Source organism: Cryptomeria japonica, chromosome 10 (assembly GCF_030272615.1).
Source record: "Cryptomeria japonica chromosome 10, Sugi_1.0, whole genome shotgun sequence".
Classification (NCBI taxonomy): Eukaryota; Viridiplantae; Streptophyta; class Pinopsida; order Cupressales; family Cupressaceae; genus Cryptomeria; species Cryptomeria japonica.
Window position 1 is genome coordinate 408535613 of NC_081414.1, and position 24388 is coordinate 408560000.

A 24388-nucleotide genomic window follows, 5' to 3' on the forward strand; every position below is an offset into this window, starting at 1 on the left:
TAATTTGAACACAACTGGCAATTTGCCAATATGTTTTAAATCAAAACATCTAAATCCAATTATTGCATCATTGATCCAGAAATCGGAGCCCTTACACCCAAAGGGCTATTCAAGATTTGCGTATGATCACATTGCACTAAACAAATTGAATTTATCATACTGAAATACAAGACAAATCATCTTTTGGCTATAGAATTGACAACATAACTAGCCTAAAACAAGCATGATCAATTCAAGATTTGCCTATGACACATTGCACTACAGAAATTGAATTTATCCATACTGAAATACAAGACAAATCATCTTTTGGCTATAAAATTGACAACATGGCTAGCCTGAAACGAGCATGATCACTATTGTGATGGCATTTAAAGCTATCAAAAGCATCCTTAAGTATTGCGTAGCATAAATTAGCCCAATGGCTCGTGCTTTTAAAGATCTTCTTCCTTGGTCTCCTGAAAATTCAGAAAAGCTCCACCCACGAGGACCCAAAAAACGATCTTCATTTAGTATGGCTAGAGCATTTGCTATCAATAAACATCCTTCAAGTAATGTCCAAAGACCCATCTTCTACATCAAAATCCATGCCAATAAGTTAAGCCAACTGGAAAAGAAAACCCATGAACAATACTTTTCAGCCGCATTGTGTATGAAAAGAAAGCCACAGAATAACATAAGCTTGAATATTAGTTCTCTTAAATACATTTCAGTGCATAACTTTGTCAACTAAATCATAACACATTTTTTACATTTAAGGAGCATATATGGAAATGAAAATGCTGATGCCTTATATACAAAATTCTCTAGATGGCAAGGTATTATGAAAAGATGGTAATTTTTTGTCCTCCATATAAATATATAATGAACAGACATATCCCCTAGACACGTGTAGCCTGACCCTACCAGTAAAGTTAACATGACAGCAGGACCTCCACCAAAAAGGGAGATGTTAAATAAACCTCTTTACTTTTTTTATGAGAAAACATGACCGACTGCTCTGAAATAGGGGTTTAAGGACACACACACCTCCAGAAAAAGTTTTACCAAACATGAGCAAAATAAAGGACAAACAAAAGTACATAAAGTCAAACCTAAGAAGGGTAGCAAAGAGAGGAATTGAAAAAGTATGGAAAAGATAGATTACATCCCTGAAGTTCAAAGTCTTCACCGTTTTTTGATTTTGTCTATTTATGAGAACTCAGAAAACCACTGACATGATAAATCAATGTATAATGTATTCAAAGGTTAAATACAAAATGCTCACCTATAAACTAAATCAACAAACAGTTTATTTTAATATTTGTATTAGGCATGTTTATTTGATTATCATTATTCGATTATCATTTCAAGGGCCTGATATTCAATACATGCATTTTTTCAATTTACTTATTAGCTGTGATATATCACTAGCTCTTACCAGGTTCTGCTGAACAGGTTGACGCCCTGTTGGTCAACATCAGTTCAGCCTCTGGTTCTAGGCCAGGACAGCCTAGTGTGCACCTACGTTCAGCCCAGCAAGCACCAAGGTACCTGGGCTGGACCTAGGCAGACCCACTCACTGCCATCACTAAAATAGAAAAAAATCTTATTTTTCCCAACCACTTTATAAATTATAGACCTACTTTCACCCCAAAGTGCATGCCTTTTCACTCCATCTTCCCGAAGTCACTCATTTCTGCCCTCGTTGCACAAATAGATGAGACCAAAAGGCTATCTGGCCTCCAAGCTACCATTTTTAATTATTCTTAGTTCCTGATGTTTGCTGGATATTTCTTCGAAGGTGAAGACTTGACAAAAGGTTTGTTGAGTGCTATGAGAGAGAAGGAGCGCTGCAGCTGTAAGATTTATTAATCAAGTGTAAGTTCATCTTATGATTTTTTCACATTTTTTTTTAAATTCAATTTTTTTTTTGGTTTTCAATGTTTTTTAAAACCTTTTATACGTATTATATGGATTGTAATGTTGTCTTCTTCCTTTTTTCATTAAATTAACATAATAAAATGTTGAAATTTTTATTCTTTTTTAATTTTTTGGTTATACAAAATGGTTAGTAGTACTAGTTCAATTAGCCCAATAGTAGACAGACTATTCAAAATTGACAAAATACCGGCTTTTTTGCAACATACATGCATGATTGGAAATTTCTTGGAGGTGGCCATTTTCATTGGCATCATCGCCTATGTGGGAATGAGTATACAAGCTTGTATGGTTGAGTGAAAGCTCATCTATGAGATATGATGGGCTTAAGAATAAGAGTTTGTCTAAGGCCAAATAAAAAAGGATTGGCAAAGGAAAAAATTGTGGCATATATCAACAACCAAGAGGATGCCAACATTGTAAGTGATAGAGCAAAAGAAAGATCACATCCTCTATCCAAAAAGAATCATCCCAATAAAAAAAAATTGTAAAAGAAACAAATTATGGAATATATCACAAAAAACTAGAGGATGCCAATATTGTAAATAATAGAGCAAATGAAAGATCACATTCTCTATCCAAAAATAATTATCCAACCCTCCTAGTAGCTTAACAATACCAATTGGCCAACATCCTTTCATTCTACTACCATCTTTCCAAGAAAATGATACCCTCTTCTTTTCCATAAAAAAAGCCCATTGGAAGACCTGTGGCTATCCAGCATTATATTTAGCACAGGCTACGAAGGACTTTTCAAAAAAAATGCTGAGTGTCTCCCTCGTAGCCTGTGCTAAATATAATACTGGGTAGACGATGCCCATAGGAAGAGGCCTTCAAGAATGAACCAAGAGAGAGATTGCAATGGACTTCCTTTCAACCTTGTCAAAACACCATATTGATGAGAAATAGTGACAGTTGTCAATAATAATTAATCCTACTGATTACGGCATCATCAAAGGCAATCGAGCATACATGGCTCAAAATACATGTGTCCATCCTTTCTAATGGATGGAAGGATTGCAAAAATACACCACTATTTAATGTCATTACAATGTGTCCTAGAGGGGCAATGTTTTAGAAGGCAATTCATTGTGAGAGGCAGGTGAACAATGCAAACTTCATTCGTAAGATACTCATAGAATCCATAGGGATGGTGGGCACCAAAAATGTCAACCAAGTCATAATGAACAACATTAAAAAATGTAGAGCAGCTAGTTTAATAAAAGACACACATGGGCATATTTTTGAACATCATGTGCCACACACTCCCTCAACTTGATAATGCGAATGATTGGTACAAAGAATGAGTTGGTTGAAGAAATATAAATTGAGGTCGAGAAGATCCAAAAATTTATGATAGATAATCATATATCTCAAGCCATCTTCAAGTCCTCCAACTTGAGCTGTTGAAGGTAATTTTATTTTTATTATGTTTTAAAAGAATTTGATACATCATTTACTTATTAATTTTTTAATTTGCTTTATTTTTTGATACCATGTTAGGTTGTCAAGACTCAATTTGCATCATACACAATCATCTTGAGACAAATTGTGAAGGCATAAAAATTATTTAGTCCCAAGCCATGGAAACTATTTCGAGTGCATGGAGGGAATAAAATTCAACGAGAGCACAAAAGGTCAAACATTGATCCTTAATGAGTGATGAGCTCATGCAGATTAGATTTTGAGTTTTAATGAGCCCATCACAAGAATGATTAGATATATTGATATAGTGTACCCATATTTAAGTGAAAATTAAAAATGTCAGGAACTCCGTAGTTGAAAAATAAGAACCATAATAGAACCCAAGGAGAATGGCCCCATCCGTAGAAACATTTTTCATATGCCCTTTTAATTTTACTAAGACTAAACTTTGAATTAATTTTAGTTTATTATCATTTAATTGTTTTCTTTAACCTTGCTAGCATCCTCCATATTCTAAATATTAATTATTGCATTTGTAAATCAGCAATCACCAAACTCTCAAGACTCATGGTAATAGATGAGCATAGGTTTTAAACTTTGGTTTAAAATTTTAGGTGGGGCCACAATCCACCCTTCCCAAGATTGTTTGTCCTCAAGTTATCCTAAATTAGGATGCTAAAGAATTTCTACACCCTCCAATATAGCATAATCTTCAAGAAGATCCTTCCATCAAATCGAATATTTTGTCATTGTTTAGTTCCTTACCTTCATTTCTCTGAAATTTATAATAGCTTTAGAAATTAAAATCAATTTCCTTCAAAATCAAATGGTTATAGCTCTAACGAAGGAATAATTTGACTTACCAATGCTCTTTTTAAACAAAAGACATGAAATACATTATGAATCTTACTTTTATGGAATAATTCTAGTTCATATGCCACCTCCCCAATTCTTTACTTGATTGTATAAGGGTCATTGAACCTTGGTTTTAGCTTTTATACTCCACTCTTTTTCAAAGGGATCTGTCTATAAGGTTGTAGCCATAAGAAGACCATGTCTCCTACTTTGAATGTGCTTTCAGTTCAATTTTGACCAACATATAACTTTGGCTCAATTTGTGCTCTCTGTAAATTCTCCTTGAATGATTCCAAAATTTCATGACTCTGCTTGACTAGATCTTTTGCCCCTGGTACTCAGCTATCTAAAACAACCAATTCAGCAAAAAAGGATAAAGCATCATAACCATATAAGGCCTTGAAAGGTGTCATCCTAATGGACATACGATATGTAGTAATGTAACATTGTCCCCCCAAATAAAGCCATTGTATCTAGCCTGTCAAATGCCTGGCTATAAAGTTCTACAAATAATTGTCAATCCATTTGTTGACTATTTTCATCTATCAATTGGTTTGTCGATGATAACTAATACTTAACGATAATTCAGTTCTAGTTAAATAAAAGAGTTATTGCCAAAACAAGATGAGGAACCGACTATCTCTATCACTCAATATGTTTTTTGGCAACCCATGTAATCTCAAAACCTCTTTGAAAAACAACTCAGCTACTTGGTGTGCCTTGAGCTCATAGATGTGGCAAAAAAATGACCATACTTAGTAAGCCTACCAACCACAGTATATATACAATCTATACCTTGTGACTTAGAGAGTCCTAAAATAAAATGTATTGATATACTTTCCCATTTTTGGTTCAAAATTAGTAATGGTTGCAATAACACTCCAAGGAAAAAAAGTTATATTTTATTTTGATAGTGTTAATTTTAACACTTTCAGATTGATATAACTTAGAATTTATAACTTAGTTTCTAATTAGTTAGTTTAACTGAAAGAAAATGGCAATATAGAAATGAACAAGTTGAGAGCAAGACACAATTACCCTGGGAAAACCTCCTAGGAGGAAAAACCCAGCCAAAAAAGATCCTTAGATCTGATTATGGATTATAGTTATGTAATCAATACAACACTTATCTCTGGTATTTGCAGATTCAGATGTTGCTGTCCAGAAGGTGCCTTCAACATTCACTTGCTGTCATATGCAGAATAGATACTGCTGCTCCCTTCTTCAGATTGTAGGCTTCTAAGAATTATGCTGTGTATGACCCTTGAATTGACAGTCCTTCAATTAGTGCTTTGCTGGATATTGATGGCTGGTAGACCTCCAATTAGTTTGCTGTGCAACCTCCAATCAGCTTGCTGTACATACCCTTGAATGTTGTCAAATACCCTAAGGTGTATTTCGCATCTTCAATTGGTGAATGAGGTTGCTGCTTGAAGTAGACTGAAGTTCGCATTATATAGGAATTTCGCAGAGAGCTTGTATTTTTTGCTCGAGTGAATAACAAATGAATCTTGATCTTTTATTTATATGCGAACTCCTTAACTAGGTCGGCTTTTCCAATAATTTAAACTTTTAATTATTTCCTTTTAACTGCCTTGTTAATAGGGTCGGCCCTATTGGATAGCACATTGAGTGTTTATTTGATGTAGCGTGGGGGATAGGGCCACGTTGGAGGGAAGAGGGGCCAGCCCTTATTTGGGCGGATTCCAATGTTGCCTAAGGCAATATGAATCCGCCCTTCCCTAATCCCTCTTAATTAGGGAGGAGAACATAACTATAATCTTCCATCTTGCATACACAAGCAAGGAATGGAATTATATAATAAAATCTTCCAGCTTGCACACAAGCATAGACTAGATCCACCTTACATTGCCTGCAGAGGGTGGAGAGGATCTTTTCGACCATCTTACATTGCCCGCAGAGGATGGTCAATCAATTACACTAATACCATCTTACATTGCCCGCAGAGGATGGTTACTAATTACACTTCTCCCTGAGAAGTTTACAATACCACCTTACATTGCCCGCAGAGGGTGGTTTAACATTTACAATACCATCTTACATTGCCCGCAGAGGATGGTTAATAATTATACTTCTCCCTGAGAAGTTTTGCAATACCACCTTACATTGCCCACAAAGGGTGGTTTGATACAACACAACGTATTACTGAGATTGAGACTCCCTTTCAATTAGGGTTTCATTTTCCATAATACCAAGTCTGCCCTGAAGTATGCAAACTTCACTTTGGATATAGGTTTGGTAAGAATATCTGCAACCTGCTCATCAGTGCTGACATACTTCAGCTGAATAGCACCTCTTTGCACCATGTCCCGAATGAAATGATAGTGAGTTTCCACATGTTTTGACCTGTCATGAAACACTGGGTTGATGGACATTTTAATACAACTCTAGTTATCACAGTGAATAACTGTAGGATCCCAAGCCTGACCAAACAGCCCTGCAAGAAGCTTGCGAAGCCACACTGCTTCTCTAGAAGCTACACTTGCTGCAATATACTCAGCTTCAGCAGTACTCAATGCCACTGAGGATTGTTTCCTGCAAGCCCAAGAGATTACTGCGGATCCCAAGTTAAAACAAATACGAGAGGTGCTTTTCCTGTCTTTGACGCTTCCAGCCCAGTCTACATCTGAATAACCTTCCAAGGTTATTGGAGTGTTAAGTGGATACTTCAGCCCAAAACCAACTGTGCCTCGCAAGTATCTTAGGATATGCTTGGCTGCAACAAGATGAACATGTTTGGGCATGCTCATGAACTGGCTAAGAGCATTTACAGCAAAACATATGTCTGGTCTAGTGTTAACTAGATACATCAGTGATCCAATCAACTATCGGTACTCAGATGGATCTGCAAATTCAAAGTTAGCTGCAGAAACACTTAACTTCTTTAAGTTAGATTCCATAGGAGTAAACATGGGTTTACAATCCATCATTCTAAATCTTTTCAAAATGTCAATAGTATACTTTCCTTGACTTAGAAAAATTTCGTTAGATCTTTGCCATACTTCTAGACCTAGAAAATAATGCATTAGACCTAAATCTTTCATTTCAAATTCTGAAGCTAGTTCTTTCTTGCATCTAATAATAAGTTCATCTTTACCAATAAGGAATAAGTCATCCACATAAAGAACTAGAATTAGCATTTCATCAGTGGCTACCTTAAAGTATATGTTAGAGTCAGCATCATTTTTACAAAAGCCTAGACTTAGCAAGTATTTATCAATTCTTTCATACCAAGCACGAGGAGCTTGTTTAAGGCCATACAGAGCTTTCTTTAACCTGCACACATGGGTTAATCCATCCTGAATCTCATAACCCTCAGGTTGCTCAATATAGACTTCTTCCTCAATGACACCATTGAGGAAGGCAGTCTTAACATCCATCTGATGTAGTTTCCAACCCCTAGCAGCAGCAATGGCTATTATAGTTCTAATAGAAGTATATCTAGCAACAGGAGCAAATGTTTCTTCATAGTCTATGCCTTCCTTTTGAGAAAAACCACGAGCTACAAATTTAGCCTTATATTTTTCAATACTACCATCAGCATTATGTTTAATTTTAAATAACCATTTAGAGGAAACAACAGATTTACCTTTGGGTCTAGGCACAATGTCCCACACATCATTCTTGATGATTGACTGAGATTCTTCATCCATAGCAAGCTTCCAGGCATGATGAATCAAGGCTTCTTCAACATTGCAAGGTTCAGTTTCAATGAGATTGCACATCAAAGCAACGTAGTTGGAGAACACTTGAGGTCTCTTAGTTTGACGGAAGGTGCCACTGGGAGCAGCAAATCTTTCAGCTTCTTGAATGGTGTTCCTTACCCAAAGAGGCCTCTTTTTGGTAACGACAATGTCACTAGGAATATCAGTGGGATTCATGGGCTCTGGTGGATCATCATGATCATCTTGAGGTGGAGGTTCTACTTGCTCCCTCTGAATCTCAGGGTTAGAATCAACATTTATATCTTGATTGTCATTAGCTTCATCAATAACACAAGAACCTTTTGATTTCTTAAAAGCAATATCTTCTTCAAATGTAACATCCCTACTTACCTCAACATACCTTTGACCTGGGATGTATATTCTGAATGCTTTGGAGGATTCACTGTAACCGACTAGAATGTCTTTCTTTCCGGAGGGTTCCAGCTTGGTTCGCTTTTCTTTGGGCACATGAACATAAACAGGACTTCCAAAGATTCTGAGGTGACTGATGTCTGGTTTGCATCCTGTGAAGGCTTCTTCAGGGGTCATATTCTTTAGAACACGGTGAGGGCATCTATTCTGGATATATACTGTTGTTCTGGAGGCCTCTGCCCATAGGGAGGTCTGCAAGTCTTGATCGTGAATCATAGCCTTTGCAGCCTCCACAATAGTCCTATTCTTTCTTTCGGCAACACCATTTTGTTGAGGATTGTATGGAACACAAAACTCCCTCTTAATTCCTGACTCAACACAAATCATAAAAGCTACCGGAGGTGTACTCACCTCCATTGTCAGATCTTAAACATTTAATTCTTTTACCAGAGGAGTTTTCAATTAATGCTTTGAACTCTTTGAATTTACTTAGGACTTCATCGGATTCTTTAGATTTCAAGAAGTAGATCCAAGTTTTCCTAGAGAAATTATCTATGAAGATTACATAATAAAGAAATCCACTAGGAGATGCTATAGACATAGGACCACATAAATCAAAGTGAACAAGTTCTAGTTTGTCTTTAGCTCTATTTTCACTTTTATGAAATGGACTTTTAACATTTTTACCTATAGCACAACCTTTACAAGTGTTATCATGGATTTGACTGAGTTTAGGCATACCTTGACTAACTTTTCAAGGGATGGAAGAGCTTGATAATGCAAGTGTCCAAGCCTTCTATGCCATAACTCACAGGATTCAGGAACCTCATTAATGAGTGCTTGGATAGGGTTAGTAGAGAGCTTATAAAGACTATCATATCTATGACCAATTATACGAGCAGATTTAAAACTAGATTTCTTAGGCCATGCAAGAACTTTTCCATTAGAAAATGCAATTTGATAACCTTTATCTTCTAGAGCAGAAATGGAAATTAGGTTTCTTTTAATTCCAAGAACAAACAAGATATCATTGAGGTGCAAGGAAATACCAGAAACTAAATTTAGAGAAGTAGAGCCAGAACCTCTTACCGAATAAAGAGCGTCATCACCAATTACTACATGAAGGCTGGTATCCTTTTCTACTAAGTTTAAAAGGTGATCACAGTAGCCTGTGATGTGTCTGGAGGCACCACTATCAATCAACCACGTATTGCTATCTGAAGGAACACTGTTAGACAGAGCGGAGATGAATAAAAAATCATCATTTTGTTCTGATACTTCATTTAGGTTGGCTTCACTTTGGTTAGGGTTATACTGACATTCTTTAGCATAGTGACCAAATTTGTCACATCTAAAGCAACGGGCACGCGAGGTATCTCTTGGTTTCTTCCAAGGGTGTTGGGAACTAAATGGTCTGAATTCCCTATTTCTTTTAGGATAAGGTTTCTTCCAATTTCCCCTTTCTTGCATTGAGCTGCAAGCATGTGATGATCATCTATATGGGAACTTTTGGTTTGCCCTCTTGTGATGAGGCGAGACTCTTCTTGGATACAGTCATTTTTAAGGCGATCAAGGGTGGGTAACTCAGTCCTACCACTTATGGTTTGGATAAATGACTCCCATGAGTGAGGTAGACCATTTAGGGCAATCATGACAAGGTCTTTATCTTCCATGTTATGGCCAATTAAACTTAGCTGATTCTTTAGTTCTGAAATTCTCATAAAATAGGAAATAACAGAATCTTCTTTTGCCATTTTGATATTAAGTAGTTGTTGTCTTAAAGTAATTGCCCTACTGAGATTGTTAATTTCATATGTACCTTGTAAATGGCTGAACATTTCCCTTGCAGTGGTAAATGAGGCAATAGAGGTGACTAGGTGGTCTTTGACTGAATCAATGAGAATCTTCCTGGCCTTGACAGCATCCTTTTTGAATTGTTTTAGCTCGGCTGCATCCGTAGGTTCAGTTAGCTCTTTTGCTTCTATGAATTGGAGAAGATCTTCTTCCTCTAGAGCCAACTTGATTCAAACTTTCCAGGAAGTAAAGTTTAGATTCCCATCAAGCCTATCTTCAACTTTCAGCCCCATTGACCTAACCTAAAATGAGACACCAATCTGGAAATAAAGGAGCACTGAATTTTGAAATCTGAAAGTTGATCTAGCCTATAGCTTTGATACCATGTTAATTTTAACACTTTCAGATTGATATAACTTAGAATTTATAACTTAGTTTCTAATTAGTTAGTTTAACTGAAAGAAAATGGCAATATAGAAATGAACAAGTTGAGAGCAAGACATAATTACCCTAGGAAAACCTCCTAGGAGGAAAAACCCAGCCAAAAAAGATCCTTAGATCTGATTATGGATTATAGTTATGTAATCAATACAACACTTATCTCTGGTATTTGCAGATTCAGATGTTGCTATCCAGAAGGTGCCTTCAACATTCACTTGCTGTCATATGCAGAATAGATACTGTTGCTCCCTTCTTCAGATTGTAGGCTTCTAAGAATTATGCTGTGTATGACCCTTGAATTGACAGTCCTTCAATTAGTGCTTTGCTGGATATTGATGGTTGGTAGACCTCCAATTAGTTTGTTGTGCAACCTCCAATCAGCTTGCTGTACATACCCTTGAATGTTGTCAAATACCCTAAGGTGTATTTCGCATCTTCAATTGGTGAATGAGGTTGCTGCTTGAAGTAGACTAAAGTTCGCACCATATAGGAATTTCGCATCAGATGGGAGAGCTTGTATTTTTTGCTTAAGTGAATAACAAATGAATCTTGATCTTTTATTTATATGGAGCGAACTCCTTAACTAGGTCGGCTTTTCCAATAATTTAAACTTTTAATTATTTCCTTTTAACTGCCTTGTTAATAGGGTCGGCCCTATTGGATAGCACGCTGAGTGTTTATTTGATGTAGCGTGGGGGATAGGGCCACGTTGGAGGGAAGAGGGGCCAGCCCTTATTTGGGCGGATTCCAGTGTTGCCTAAGGCAATATGAATCCGCCCTTCCCTAATTAATATCAACAGATAGCACATAAGACATTCTTGATTTACTTAAGAACATCTTCTTCGAGACACTACATGAAAATCTCTCCCTAATTTGTCAATAGGTCTTAAAGTAACCTTGATGTTCTATCAGTGGTGTGTGATGTGCAGCCTTCAAAATCTTATCCTTTACCTTTGATCCTCAAATAAGATAAATTCTTTGTATAGAATAAGATCAACTGCTACCTTACACCTTTCATCATGGATCTTTCCTTCCAAATGTCAATAGTAAATGCATCCTCCCTATACTCTATATTATGTTATCCTTCCAATCATGAGAAATCTCCAATAATGAACATAAGGTTTCCTTGATAGAGCATCGACTACTACATTATTCTTACTTCTGATGTATTCAATGTCGAAGTCATAGGATTGATGCTTACTTAACAATTTTGTCGTCTATCATTTAGATCTCTTTGGCTAAGAAAGAACATCAAACTACTATGATATGTTTTTGTTGAAATAATTAGGAAATTATCTAATTAATTCTATAATTAGGTCCTTATACTTATTCACTTAAGCTAAACTTAGGTGCTTTTTTATCTTTTATTAGATTAGGCTAATAATAGCTTAAGTTGTCTCATTCATTATGATTGTGACACAGCACTAGCTAATTTTATCTTTATTTAGGGTTTGCATCTAGGGTTTTATTCATCCTTTTCATAAGGATTTATTGAACTTATTGTAATCATGATCTTGTGTGCATCAATATACAATTTTTAGGCTATTGAGCAAATTATTCTTTCTTGATCTCCATTTGTGACAAGTGTTGTGCTTGCAAGTGATTCATGGGCTTGTGGGGTTGAACAAATAACTCCAACAATTTTGACCACTAGCCAAATATTGTCTAAAGTTGACTAGAGCATGCATTATAGCTAGCATCTCCTTATCATAGATTGAATAACATTTTTCAATGTATTAACTTCCAGCTTTAAAAAGCTATTGGGCGTCCCTTTTGCATTAATTCTGCTCCAACTTCTTCACTTGAGGCATCACATTCTAGAACAAAAGAAAGTGAGAAATCTAGAATGGCTAGTATAAAACATGAAACTACTATTTTCTTGAATTTATCAAAAGCCCGTTGAGCAATCTCTATCCATGCAAATGCTCCCTTCTTGGTTAAACTTGTCAATGGAATGGCTAATTGAAAGAAACTTTGACAAATATTCTATAATAGCTACAAAGCCCAAATAACCCTCTCAACTAAGATAAATTGGCTTGTATCTTTTGTTGAATGACTTTTACTTCTTGAGCACAAATAACATGTCCTAAATAAAGTATCTCCATCAACCCAAACTTACATTTGGATTTCTTAGCATAAAAGGATGGTTGATCTAATATTCCCAAAACTTCATCCAAATGTTGTAGATGTCCCTCCCACGATTTGTTGTAGATCAAGATATCATCAAAGAATACTAAGACAAACTTCCTAAATTGATTTTTGAACACATGGTTCATACATGATTGGAAGGTAGTGGGGGCATTAGTTAGATGAAAGGGCATAACTAAAAAATCAAAATGCCCAAAATGACATTAGAAAGCGATTTTATAAACATTTTCTTCTCTTAATCATAGTTGATGATGCCCATTATATTTGATGATGCTCGAATCTCAAATCAATTTTTCAAAAGTAAACAGCCCCATGCAATTCATCAATTAACTCATAATTCTAGGAATTAGATATTTGTTTTTTTAAGTTTTCTGGTTTAAAGCCCTAAAATATATGCACATTCACACAGTTCCATCTTTCATTTTCACTAATACAACAGAAGATGCAAAAGGGCTGAAACTTGGCCTAATATGACCAATCTCCAAAAGTTCCTAAATTGTTTTTTCAATTTCCTCCTTAAAACTTATTTGGTGCCTATAAGGAGTAATAATTACTAATTTTGTTCTAGTTTCTAGTTCTATTATGTGTTGAAACCCTCTATCAGGAAACAATCCTAAAGGAATGTCTTTGAAAACCATGCTATGCTTGTGTACAAGCAATTGTGTGTCCACATGAAAAGCTTTCTTATGTGTAGTGGCTATGGAGGTTTCTAAAAATTGTGCTGCCCGTGCTACTTGTCCACTCCTAAAACATCTCTCCATTCATTTTGCTAATATAACTCTAGGAGATCCACTAGTAATGCCTTGTAACACTATATCTTTACCTTTTGATTTGAACCTTAACTCCATAGTCTAATAATTTTGTGTAAATTCTCCCAAAGAAGCGTAGCCATGTACTCCTGAAACCACGTCAATTTCTCCTAGCCTACCACATAGAAATCATCTTGCATCTTGTGCCTACCAAGGGCAATTTCTAACTATGCAATTTTCTTAGTACATGGAATGGTAAAACCGTTAGCCACTATAACATTGAATCCGTTAGAATCTTCTATCCATAGCACTCTTAACAACCAATCCTTCATCAATGAAGTTACGTGTTGCTACACTATTGATTAGAACTGTAACTTCCCTTACTCAGAAAGAATAATATTTAGGAGTTCCTAACAAGGTTGCAAGTGAACCCCTTGAATGTTCATCTTTTCCTTTTATTTCCGATTCAGGGTTAACATTAATCTACTTTGGGTTTTGATTCTTCTTCCTCATCAAACATTACTTCTATGTAATGTACTCAGCCTTTTCCAAAACAACAATGTCCAAGTTCCCATGGTTTATTTTGACAAAGCTCATTTTTTGTTACTTCATTCGAATTGCTTTTGATGGTAGTGTCTTTTGTTGAGAAAAAAACTTTTTGAAAGGTTTCATATTTGGTCCTATAGGAGGGGTTTTCTGAAAAACTTATTCTTGGCCACTGAAGTTTCTAAATTCAAAGCTCTTTTAAATGGCCCTTGAAGGGTCAATGGATCAAATGCCTTAATCAAACCTGTAATAGGGTCAGTTAACCCTTCAGTAAAAAGGGGAATTAATCATCTTTCCGTAACATCAAGCACCACTACAGATAAACTTTGGAATTCTTCTACATATTTCTCCACTAATCCTTCTTGTTTTAACTAAGCCAAACCTCTAAAATGGACTTCAGGATCCTTTATTTGGACTTGTCAATCAACCTTCTGCAAAATTCTCATATGTCTATTGGACCATGTCCTTGGGTAATCAACCCATGGTACCACCATTTGTGCACCGATCCCTCCAAGTATAAAGTGGTGAATTTGATGGCATCATCCTCAGTCATAGGTTTCAACAACAGATATGTGTCTAACTACTGCACCCATGCACAAGCAGTACACTTATTAGAACCATCAAATGTAGATAATGTTAACTTACCCAAAGCTTGTTGATGATCATTTCTTGACCCATTCTTGCCTTTCTTAATATTCATGTAATTTTTGAGACACATTGCTTCTTGAATCTCTGTCAAGAGTTTTCTATATTTTATATGATCTTGCATTGAATTGTGTGCTTCTCCAATGGGAGCTCTTTCTCCCCTTTGAAAGAAAGTGGGACGAAGAAATCTATTAATAGTCCCACCCTTGGTTCCTTGTGTGTGACTTTTTCTGTTTATTATTGTTAGAAAAACATGCCTCACCATTTTGATTGTTGGAACTATTCTTTGTTTTTTGGTTGTTATGCATCATATGTAACATTAGCCCCATCATATCTAACATAAGGTCAAACTTTCTATCAATCTTATTTGCATAATTGCATTTGTCATTCTCTATGTCCATGTTCGTTTCTTCTGCCTTAAATTCCAACAGAGTTTCTATCACTTTGTCCTTTGAAAATTGTAAGAGTTTTTTTAAGTTTTCTTTAATAACATCTGTTGGCTCTATCACTAAATTGCATAGTAAGGAAATCTCACAGACTGGCAAGATCCAGCTCAGATACCATTTGTAATGTCCCTTTTGAATTTTTCTTAATTTGCTTTGAATGTAAAAAACCCTAACTCACATTATAATGGATTGTACAATTGGCATAGACATAAAATCCTTGTGATGCAGAAATTTTTACAAATAATTACTTCTCAAATTGCTCAATCACATTTCATGCTCCATGAGGAGCAATAAGTAGTTATAAAACATATTTGATGATGATCCTTCCTTCTCCTTTTTGGATTTCCTTATATACCTTTTTTTCTCCAATAGGCATAAACCTTCATATGCCCTTTGAGCTTTACTAAGAGTAAACATTAAATTTGTTTTAGTTTATTATCATTTAATCCTTTTTTTAAGACCTTGCTGGCATTCTCCATATTATAAATATTAATTATTAAATTTGTGAATCAGCGTTCATCAATCTCTCAAGACCCAATGTCGACTTTGATGCTCTCGATGAAGAGCAATATGAAGATTATTGATTGAAATTTTCATTTCGTATTGACATTTGACAAATCAATGAATCAACAATTTAAGAGTATTTTCATTATGGCAAATTATGAGATATTTTATTTTTTGGCAATTCTATATATCAGTGTTACAAGACCCGGACTCACCTCAGACTCAGCAAGCTAATTTTGGACTCGGACTTGGACTCGATGCCCAGACTCGGCAAAGACTCGGCAAATTGAAAAACCAAAGAAATTCAGAGATTTTCACAAGTATACATTGATCACATAAGTATAAACATAAATTGATCATCATACTCTGAGAATCTGCTGAGACTCTGCTAGACTTGGTCAGACTCGGGTGTCTGTTGAGACTCTGCCAGCCTCGACCAGACTCAGAGAGTCCGAGTCTCGAGCCTTGTGGACTCTGCCAGGCTGCCTCGCCTTGGGAATCGGCTGGAATTGGCAATTCTGGCAGATTCTTGTAACACTTATTATATTACTAACACAAAACCATACTCAAACCAGGGAAAAAAAGCTGTTGTATTGCCTTCCTAGACTTTGAACCCACACCTAAACTAGCAAGATTAGTATAAAGGCAGCAAACAAGAGAATCCACATGTTGACTTGAGTCAGATTAAGCCTCTTGTGATGTTTTGTGCACCTTTCATTTAAATTCATAATATCTCCCAGATTGAAAATAATCCAATGAATTTGTAGCTTTGCTGCTATTTAGATTTGGGTTCCTTAACCAAAGGTACCTTAAGCACTAAATAATAATATATCGATCTATGCATCAATATTAGTTTGGATTTGCCTTTACATACAAAAACAAAAAAAATGCACAAGAAACATGAAATTGAGCATACCTTGATTTAGTTGATAGGAAATGTGTCCACCTATATGCTAAATTATGATCCAAAAATCAGCAAGAAAGCTTCTGAGTGTCAGAGTATCATTACATACACCTGTATTAAAATGTTAAACTTAGTTTTCTTGAGAATGCAACAAACATAAGAGTACCAAGAACAAGAAGTACAGTAGCATAACTATTTTCTTTATGGAAATCTGCAAACTTTTACATATCACAAATAAGTGAAAAGCCACCTCTAAAGAAAAATCCTCCAAATCAAAATCTTACTGGTAACATGACAATTTATATAGGCAAATTGGAAAGCTTTAACATCAAATATTTCTTTGGTAACTATGGGTTTTAAGAGATAAAGATGTAGAGCAATTGGTGAGACACTTCATAATGGATGAAAACGCCTCCAAAGGATTATAATGGATTTACATGTGGATAATACATGCAACTCTCTTTTTGAAATTACAACAAATAGGTAGGCTTTTTACTTTGTCCAAGTTTTTTAATATGTGATGATGATTGATGGAACTTTTAAGCTTGAAATTTGGCTAATACAACACCATAATTGACCATTTGACAAAAAACTATTGCCTAAGATATTACATACAATCGTATTGTAATTATAAAACATCTTATATATGCTAAAGTGTAATGATTAAAAATGTCATTTCTCATGAAGTCAGTACAATTTCATACCCGTGTAATTAAAGCTTCAATTTAGTAAATGACTAAAGTAACAAATTGTCTTATGTGCATAGACTACAATTATGTGGAGACCAAGCTGCTGTTTCCCCATCTCCAAAAGGGGCTAGCTCCTTACTATTACTTCCTTAAAGTGTTCTTTTCAGGTTGCTTTGAAGGTGAAGACCATACAGAAAAAGGAACCTATAAAACCCAACCATTCTTTTGAATCCCAGAAAAGGACTGTATCTTCTACCCTTGCTGATCTTCTATCTCAGCCATTTCATAATCAAAGAATAGAAATAAATCATGGAGTGGCTCTACTAAGAGCTCAGTTTCTTTATTTGATAATGGATAAAGTATTGTGCTCGTCACAAGTGCATTGAACATTCCACCAAAGAATGTCATATACTTCAGATGGCTAAGGACCTCTAGCTATGCAGAAACCGCAAAAATTATTCAATCCTAACACTTCAAATTCTTAACTCTGTTATGTTTCAATTTTGTCTCTTGTGCAACAACAAAAAACAAAACAATATTATGGTAGAACAATTCTTCAAATTATAAGGGGGTGCCCCCTAAGACCTAACTAAACCTAAAACTAACCCTAAGACTAAAACTATAAACAAAATCTACAAGTGTGCACACTATTCAAGATTTCACTGGGGGCCTTTCAATGAATTGAACTTACTATTTGCTTATATTTTTGCCCCAGATGCATGCACCGAACTGTTGATAATCATGCCTTGCAAAGGAGATTTTCAGATATCAAGCGCAAATTAACAAACACAACTTCCTATTGGCTAAACAAAGACCAATGTTCCATTCCAACAAGATATTTTAAGAAAAAATATATTGAACAACACACATATTTAGGAGTAAACAACTACACATCATACAAAGAAACCATTTAGACGGATATGTTTCATCAATACAAAACTTGACTAATTCAATCTTATTTCAATTTACTTCATGAAATTACAAACATAAGTTCCACAATTATAACAGCTTCCACAGCAAAAGCCCAGTGTCAACTGGTAATCACAACTCGTGTGCCCAAAGCACTTATTTAAAGTTGACAAAGGATAGCTTTTAAGAACTTAAGAAATATAATAAAATATCCGAAACTTTACTGCTTTGAATTGAATCCATCTGAATCTACAAAAAGCAGAAAGAAAACAACTTTAAAGCAAACTAGTCCTAAAACAATTAATAAAATAATAAAGGTCTAAGTTAGGCTCGTTCCCATTGCCCATACATAGAGAGCCATGAATAGCCATAAGGGGTGCGACCACTGCTAATAATAGCCTACTGCACATAAGTGACCAATGGAAGTTTGAAGCAATCTGGTAAATCCTCTAAAAGATCTTGAACCTTCTGGAATATTTGAAAAATTCCAAATACCTAAACATGAAGAAACCAGTCACACCGGAGCATAACAGCAAGACAATACTTTGGATTTGAGACCCTAATTTGGAAGTATTTGATGCCTTGAATCCTTAAGATCTCCCTTCTGCTAACAATAACTCAGACTAAGAGATGAATTACTCTTCAATACTTGTCCCAGGGTTTGGGTAAGTGAAAATTGGATATTCAGCCTGATGGAATGTGAAACAGACCTTGAAAAAGAAAAAATCTTCATATGGAAGTGTACTACAGCAGATAAAAAACAAGAAGAATATGAAGGATAGAGGAATGATGCTGCTGAAAACTCTTTGCAAACTGCTGCTAGCCCTTCAACTATGGTGCTGGAAATTACATCACAAGCCTGTCAACATAAACAAAAAGCCTTGTTCTCTGTGAATCATAAAGGAAGTGTCATGTTAAGTTTAAAATGATGAACAGCCAGCATATATACATACATTTAGCTTCACTCCTTGCATACTTTATTGTGTTTTTTACTTTCAGGTCTTACTGAAAATTCAAGGTGGAATTCACTTAATTATTTGCCAACCTCTTGTTACACTGAGTAAAAATTTTATGTAGCAATACCAACTCTATAGTGTGCCTCATGAATTATGTTATCTATTTAAGACCTTAGGCGCAAGAAACTAGTGACATTGCCATTGAAAAGAGTACTTAACCCTCAAGGAACTGTTCTTTCATGCTTTGTGCTTTTAACTTATGGTTTTACCTTGCCAAAAGTGCTCTTGGAGGAGAAATTGAAAGGTTGAACCAGCAGCAAAATGTGCCAGCAGAGCTTGGAGATGGCTAACTCAATAATACAGTGCACTGGATGTACATCAGATTAGTTATAACCCTGATTTGGGCAGAATTTAATAATGCTTTAACAAACATTTTATCGACTGAAAAGTAGCCATATAAGCCCTGTAACACAATCAGCTACTTATTGCCATCTTTCAAATGTGTTTGGCAGAATCCGCTTATCCTATAGTCAGAAAGAAAGTGTGCCACATTCTGATTTTTCATTACTGCTGGAGCAACTTTACACTGTTTTAGCCCTTCTTTCCAATGTTGGGCAGAGTTCACTTATGGCATAGCCACCTCACAAGTGCATCTCATACTTAGTTAAAACCTTTTTCCCTCTTTGATACACAGATCATGTTAATTTTGTGGATCAGAATTAAAATTTATCTTCTTCTATGTATTATCTATCACTGAATTGTTGTATAAATCTGATTGTCTTCTTTTATGTTGCAGGAGAGGAGGAGCATTTTTATTTCAATGTCCATTCTCACACATTTCATTTGGTATATGTAGTGGGCTGGGTACGGTCAAGCGATACCTTGAACATGGCCGATCAAGACATCACTTGATCGTGCCCCCTCACGATAATAAATGTTTGAATGAGAGACTTCATTTATCTCTCATTCAATCATTTATCTTACCGAGGCTATCATGCATTAACAGATTACTAATCAACTTGCCCTCTTATTATTGACTTGGGCGAGAAATGCAATGCTTAATCCATGTTTGAAATTTGGCTGCAGAATCCTAGTGGCAAAGTCACTCAAGGTGCACACTTGGGCAATTTATGCCATGTTTGATAGCTTGGCAGAAAAACTTAAAGGGTTTAGCCAATGAAGAAGTGTGCCAGCTGAGAACACATTGAGTATGGACAACTAAAATATGTGCCAGGGCTTAGATGACCATTTTGCTAGTCATGTCAGAGAAAAATTAAGTGAAATTTGCACTCACTTTCACCATTTCCTTTCAGAATCTTTGTCATTTTACATTTCTTTCACCATTGTCATCGTCAACCACAAACCTCATCAATTTCCATTTGGAATCATGCAATCTCAAACATCCTGCGAAAAATTGATTTAATTCCATAAATCCCAAGAGGATCTTGCAAACTGACAGGGGAACCATAATTGATTGGATTGACACGAGATCAAGAGTCCAACAACAAGAAATCTGACAAAAGGAAACACAAAGATGAGTTTTGCAGGGGTAACAATAAACTCATTCTCATGGCCATGACTATTCTACCAACAACAAGAAAGCTCTTTCACTCATAGCTCTCAATTCAAAAATAGATTAGTGGAGCTTCTCTTTGATAATAGCAACAAGAAGATTATGATCTCTTAAAAGATTGAGGATGATCTTCAGCTGCTAACTACAGAGTATCTACACTCATACCACTTGGGATGGATTGAGCAAGGACAATCCACACTCAATCTTGCAAATGTATGGTCACGTTGACCCCTGAACCATTCCGAAACAATGGATTTTATGTCACTCCAGTTGATTGCTTCAGCCTGATATCTGCAACTGCTTATAAACACAAGAATAAAGCAAAACATTTGGCAACTTCCATGAGACTTACAGTCTCCAGAAGTGCACTAAATTCCTTTGATCTCTGGTAGGCCAGTGGTTAAACAAATCAATTTGCATATTCTTGATCATTTGTGTCACTTGGAAAAGCTAATACATATATTATTGGCAAGTTCCCACCCAAACATGAGTAGCAGCCAGATCTGAGCTAAAAACACCGCAAGGGTGCAACTGCAAATTAGACTAAGTGCTAGTCGTTTCTGATTTAATGAGGATAAGGATGAACCTCATGGTTCAGCCACTTAACCAAAGCACACGAAAGATTGGTCATCATACAGGATGACAAGATCTCATGAGATTGAAGATATTTTCATTTCTTCAATACCATATATCTAGATATAATAAAGTCCAGCAAATTCTCATAACATTTGTCTACAGAAAATAGTAGAGTTTTTCTTGTGCTTTCTTACAATGGCTTTAATTATAATGATTTTGCCTAACATATCTAAATTTTCGATCTCAAATTATGCTAAGGACAGAAAAAAATCCCTTTGCTCCTAAGAAAAGTCTCCTTCACCTACTTGGTATACAAGTTATGTCTGTTCCTTAAACAATTGGTTTTACGTAGTTAAGAGAATAATAAAATATTTGGCTGTATATACAACAAATTGAATGTAGACGTTTTCAAGACTGCTGGAAACTCTGTAAAATAAAGGATCATTCACAGCACTAAAATCACTGAAGCAGACAAATATATGATTGTTTAGTGTATATCCAGATCATAAGCTCTTAATGGAGCGGGATGATCACTTTGTTCTTGGATTAATTTGAAGATGATGTTTATTTTTATTGTTAAAAATTTGTCCATACGCAACAAAATTATTGCACACTTTTTTAGAAGACAGCTGTAAACCACCTATAAAACTAAAAGCATTATTTACAGCAGTGAAATCATCCAAAAAGAAAACTGAGGCTGTTTATGTGTCTATCAAGATCATGAGCTCTTATTAGTGCAGGACCAATTATTTGGGTTGAATACTTTAGTGTTAGTGTTTGCAGTTCCTTGTAACAGAACTTAGACTGTAATTGGTTATTCAGTTTAAGCGATTTTAATGAAGTAGTTTAAATCTATGTTTTGCATGGTGCATTTGCGCAAGATTAGGCCACAATTTATTTTTCCAACCAGCAGCATCACTTCATGATACCAGCCACTGTCTTGGAGTTGGAGCGGCAGCAGCATCTTTTATATGGGAAAATACTGCCAACATCCGTACAGATACCAATCAGGACATTTATGATTAATAACTTTTTGTGATCTACAGGATTGCTTCTATACAATCCACAACTGTTAAAAGATTCAGATTGAGATCAAACATGACATGAGTTTCAAGTTTCAATTGGATGCAGGGTTTATTAAGCAAAACCCATTCAGAAGATATTTTTTTGGGTGTTCATTTTTTAAATAAAACCTTACATTATTAAATTCAGCTTCCCAAGATCTGAAATACTTCCCAAATAAATCAGAATTATGCCAGCAAACTCGTTATTAGACAAGCTGAGGCCCTGAAGCTTCTGAAGTATTGCAAACTCAGATAATATGGATCCCCTACGAAGATTGAAAGATACATTCAACAAAGTGAGACTGCCAAGGAGAAAAAATTGCTGAGGGGCATAAACAACAAGCAGGTTTCCCCATGAGGATAACTCAACCATTGCAATGCCATGTCAATGAGTGGTCAAGCATGAATCAAATGCAAAATCTGAAAAAGGAGTTTGTTAATGATATAATACTATATGAATGGTAGAATTATGTTTTCAGAAACTTCAATTCATTCCCAATGTTGTTTGTTTGACTAGATTCAAAAACTTCTAAGGTTCAAAATTTTCTAACAATTAATTCATGAAATTCCATTCTAATGAAGCACCCTGTCAAATCTCTTGTCCAAAGGGATTAATCTTCTAATGCCAGAGAATGAAATCTTCCGAAAATCAAACACAGAGAAACTTGCCACAAAACCATGAAGCCAAAAAAATAGAACAAGATCCACCGCTAGGGGTAAAAATCTACCTTTGCCAAACATCCGTTAATCCTATAGTCAAGATGTAAAAGTCCAGAAGGCAACATTCACTTATTATAGGAAATAGGTCCTCTGCGGTGCATTTGTGTCCGTGTTAAAGCAGGCCAGGATTGTTAACAGCATACAAAAAAAATCCCAGAATGAAATTAAAAAGGTCAGACAGACTTGCCTCAAAGAAGGAGCACAAAAAAGTCTTCTTCACTTGCGATCCTCTGAAATTAGTCTAGTTTTCGAATGTTAAAACGAGGCAGTACGACTGAAGAGTGATGCACTCCTGATAGTAGTCTAGTTTTAAAATGTTAAAACAAGGCTACAGAGAGAAAAATGTTTTCATGCGGAGCCATCATAGTAGTCGATGTTTAAAGAACAGATGCACGATATCGAAATAGCTGAATTCATTGGAAATGTGATGGAATAGCTTTGCGTCGGGGCTGGAATTTATTAATCAATTTGAACAGTACCAAACCAAGAATCAGTTGAAGGGACTCAAACAGCCAAGCATCAATGGAGGGATTCAAACAGCTAAGCTTACATTTCTAGGGAAACAAGAAAGCATCGCTAATGTTTAGTCTCCGTCCATAGTCAGGACAATAAGTGATAAAGGCAAAAGGAATATTGTAAAGCCCTAAAACGTAGAAAATGTAAATATCTATGCCCTAAACGGCAAACGATCCAGCCCCGTCATTCATCAGACTTTTACACAAATAAATTAGCAGGAATTTTTTAACGCATTGGAAAGATATGGAAAGGGATTATGCTGATGCATAACAGTTTCAAGATGCCAGATTTAAATAATCATTTTCATAGTCACTTGCAGGAAGAATTTTATCGTGCTACCTTCCAATTAAAATTGTTAAAGACTTGAGATCTGTCATCATGTTGTTTGGTCCTAAAGAAGTGATTCATTCATCTTAGTCCATCTCCGCCCTACTTTTCTCCGTGTTTTGCATAACTACTAAAAGATTGAGGCCCAAAACCAAAAGGTGGGAAAAAAACGTCAAATTGGTGCTATAAAAATCAGAGTCTCACAGTGGCAAAAGATAATCATTAAAGCAAAACTCTAGTGTGTTGTAAATGCTTACCAGTGATTTACAAAGCTCCTCACCCCCTTGGCTGCACACTCCTCCTCCACTTTAGCGTCGGTTCCAGAAGATCCTTGTATGGACTGTCAACGGACTGTTGAAATACACAACACTTTTATTTTTATTTTATTTTTTAATTAAATTTGGACTTTTTTTATATGTAAAAAAGACTATGGGATGGTCACCTTTATAAGAAGAATTCTCGTTTTCTCAATGGTTTTCTTATTGAATAAATTGTATTTGTCATTATATGTGTTTGTCGAAGGCATCACATTCTAATAAAGTGTTTTTTAACGATTTCATTATCTGGTATTACAAAAAATATACATA

At 35.6% G+C, this 24388-nt stretch overlaps 1 protein-coding gene across 6 annotated transcripts; it reads right to left on the bottom strand.

Annotated features, from left to right (window-relative positions):
• On the bottom strand, positions 1-24213 carry LOC131038549 (uncharacterized). Of its 6 annotated transcripts, none has more exons than XM_057971018.1 (3): positions 24059-24213; positions 16484-16582; positions 1-567 (listed from the first exon to the last, which is right to left on the bottom strand). In XM_057971018.1, the coding sequence occupies exon 3, from the start codon at positions 565-567 to the stop codon at positions 331-333; it is 237 nt and encodes a 78-aa protein (XP_057827001.1). In that variant the 5' UTR covers positions 16484-16582; positions 24059-24213; the 3' UTR covers positions 1-330. The 6 variants fall into 6 exon arrangements, with proteins under 6 accessions (XP_057827001.1, XP_057827000.1, XP_057827003.1 ...); XM_057971017.1 differs by having other exon boundaries at positions 1-570; XM_057971020.1 differs by having other exon boundaries at positions 1-604.
• Positions 24214-24388: the final 175 nt, after the last annotated feature.

Bases quoted from the DNA above. Each gene is read 5' to 3' on its own strand.
- LOC131038549 (XM_057971018.1), bottom strand. From the start codon at position 567: ATGGGTCTTTGGACATTACTTGAAGGATGTTTATTGATAGCAAATGCT.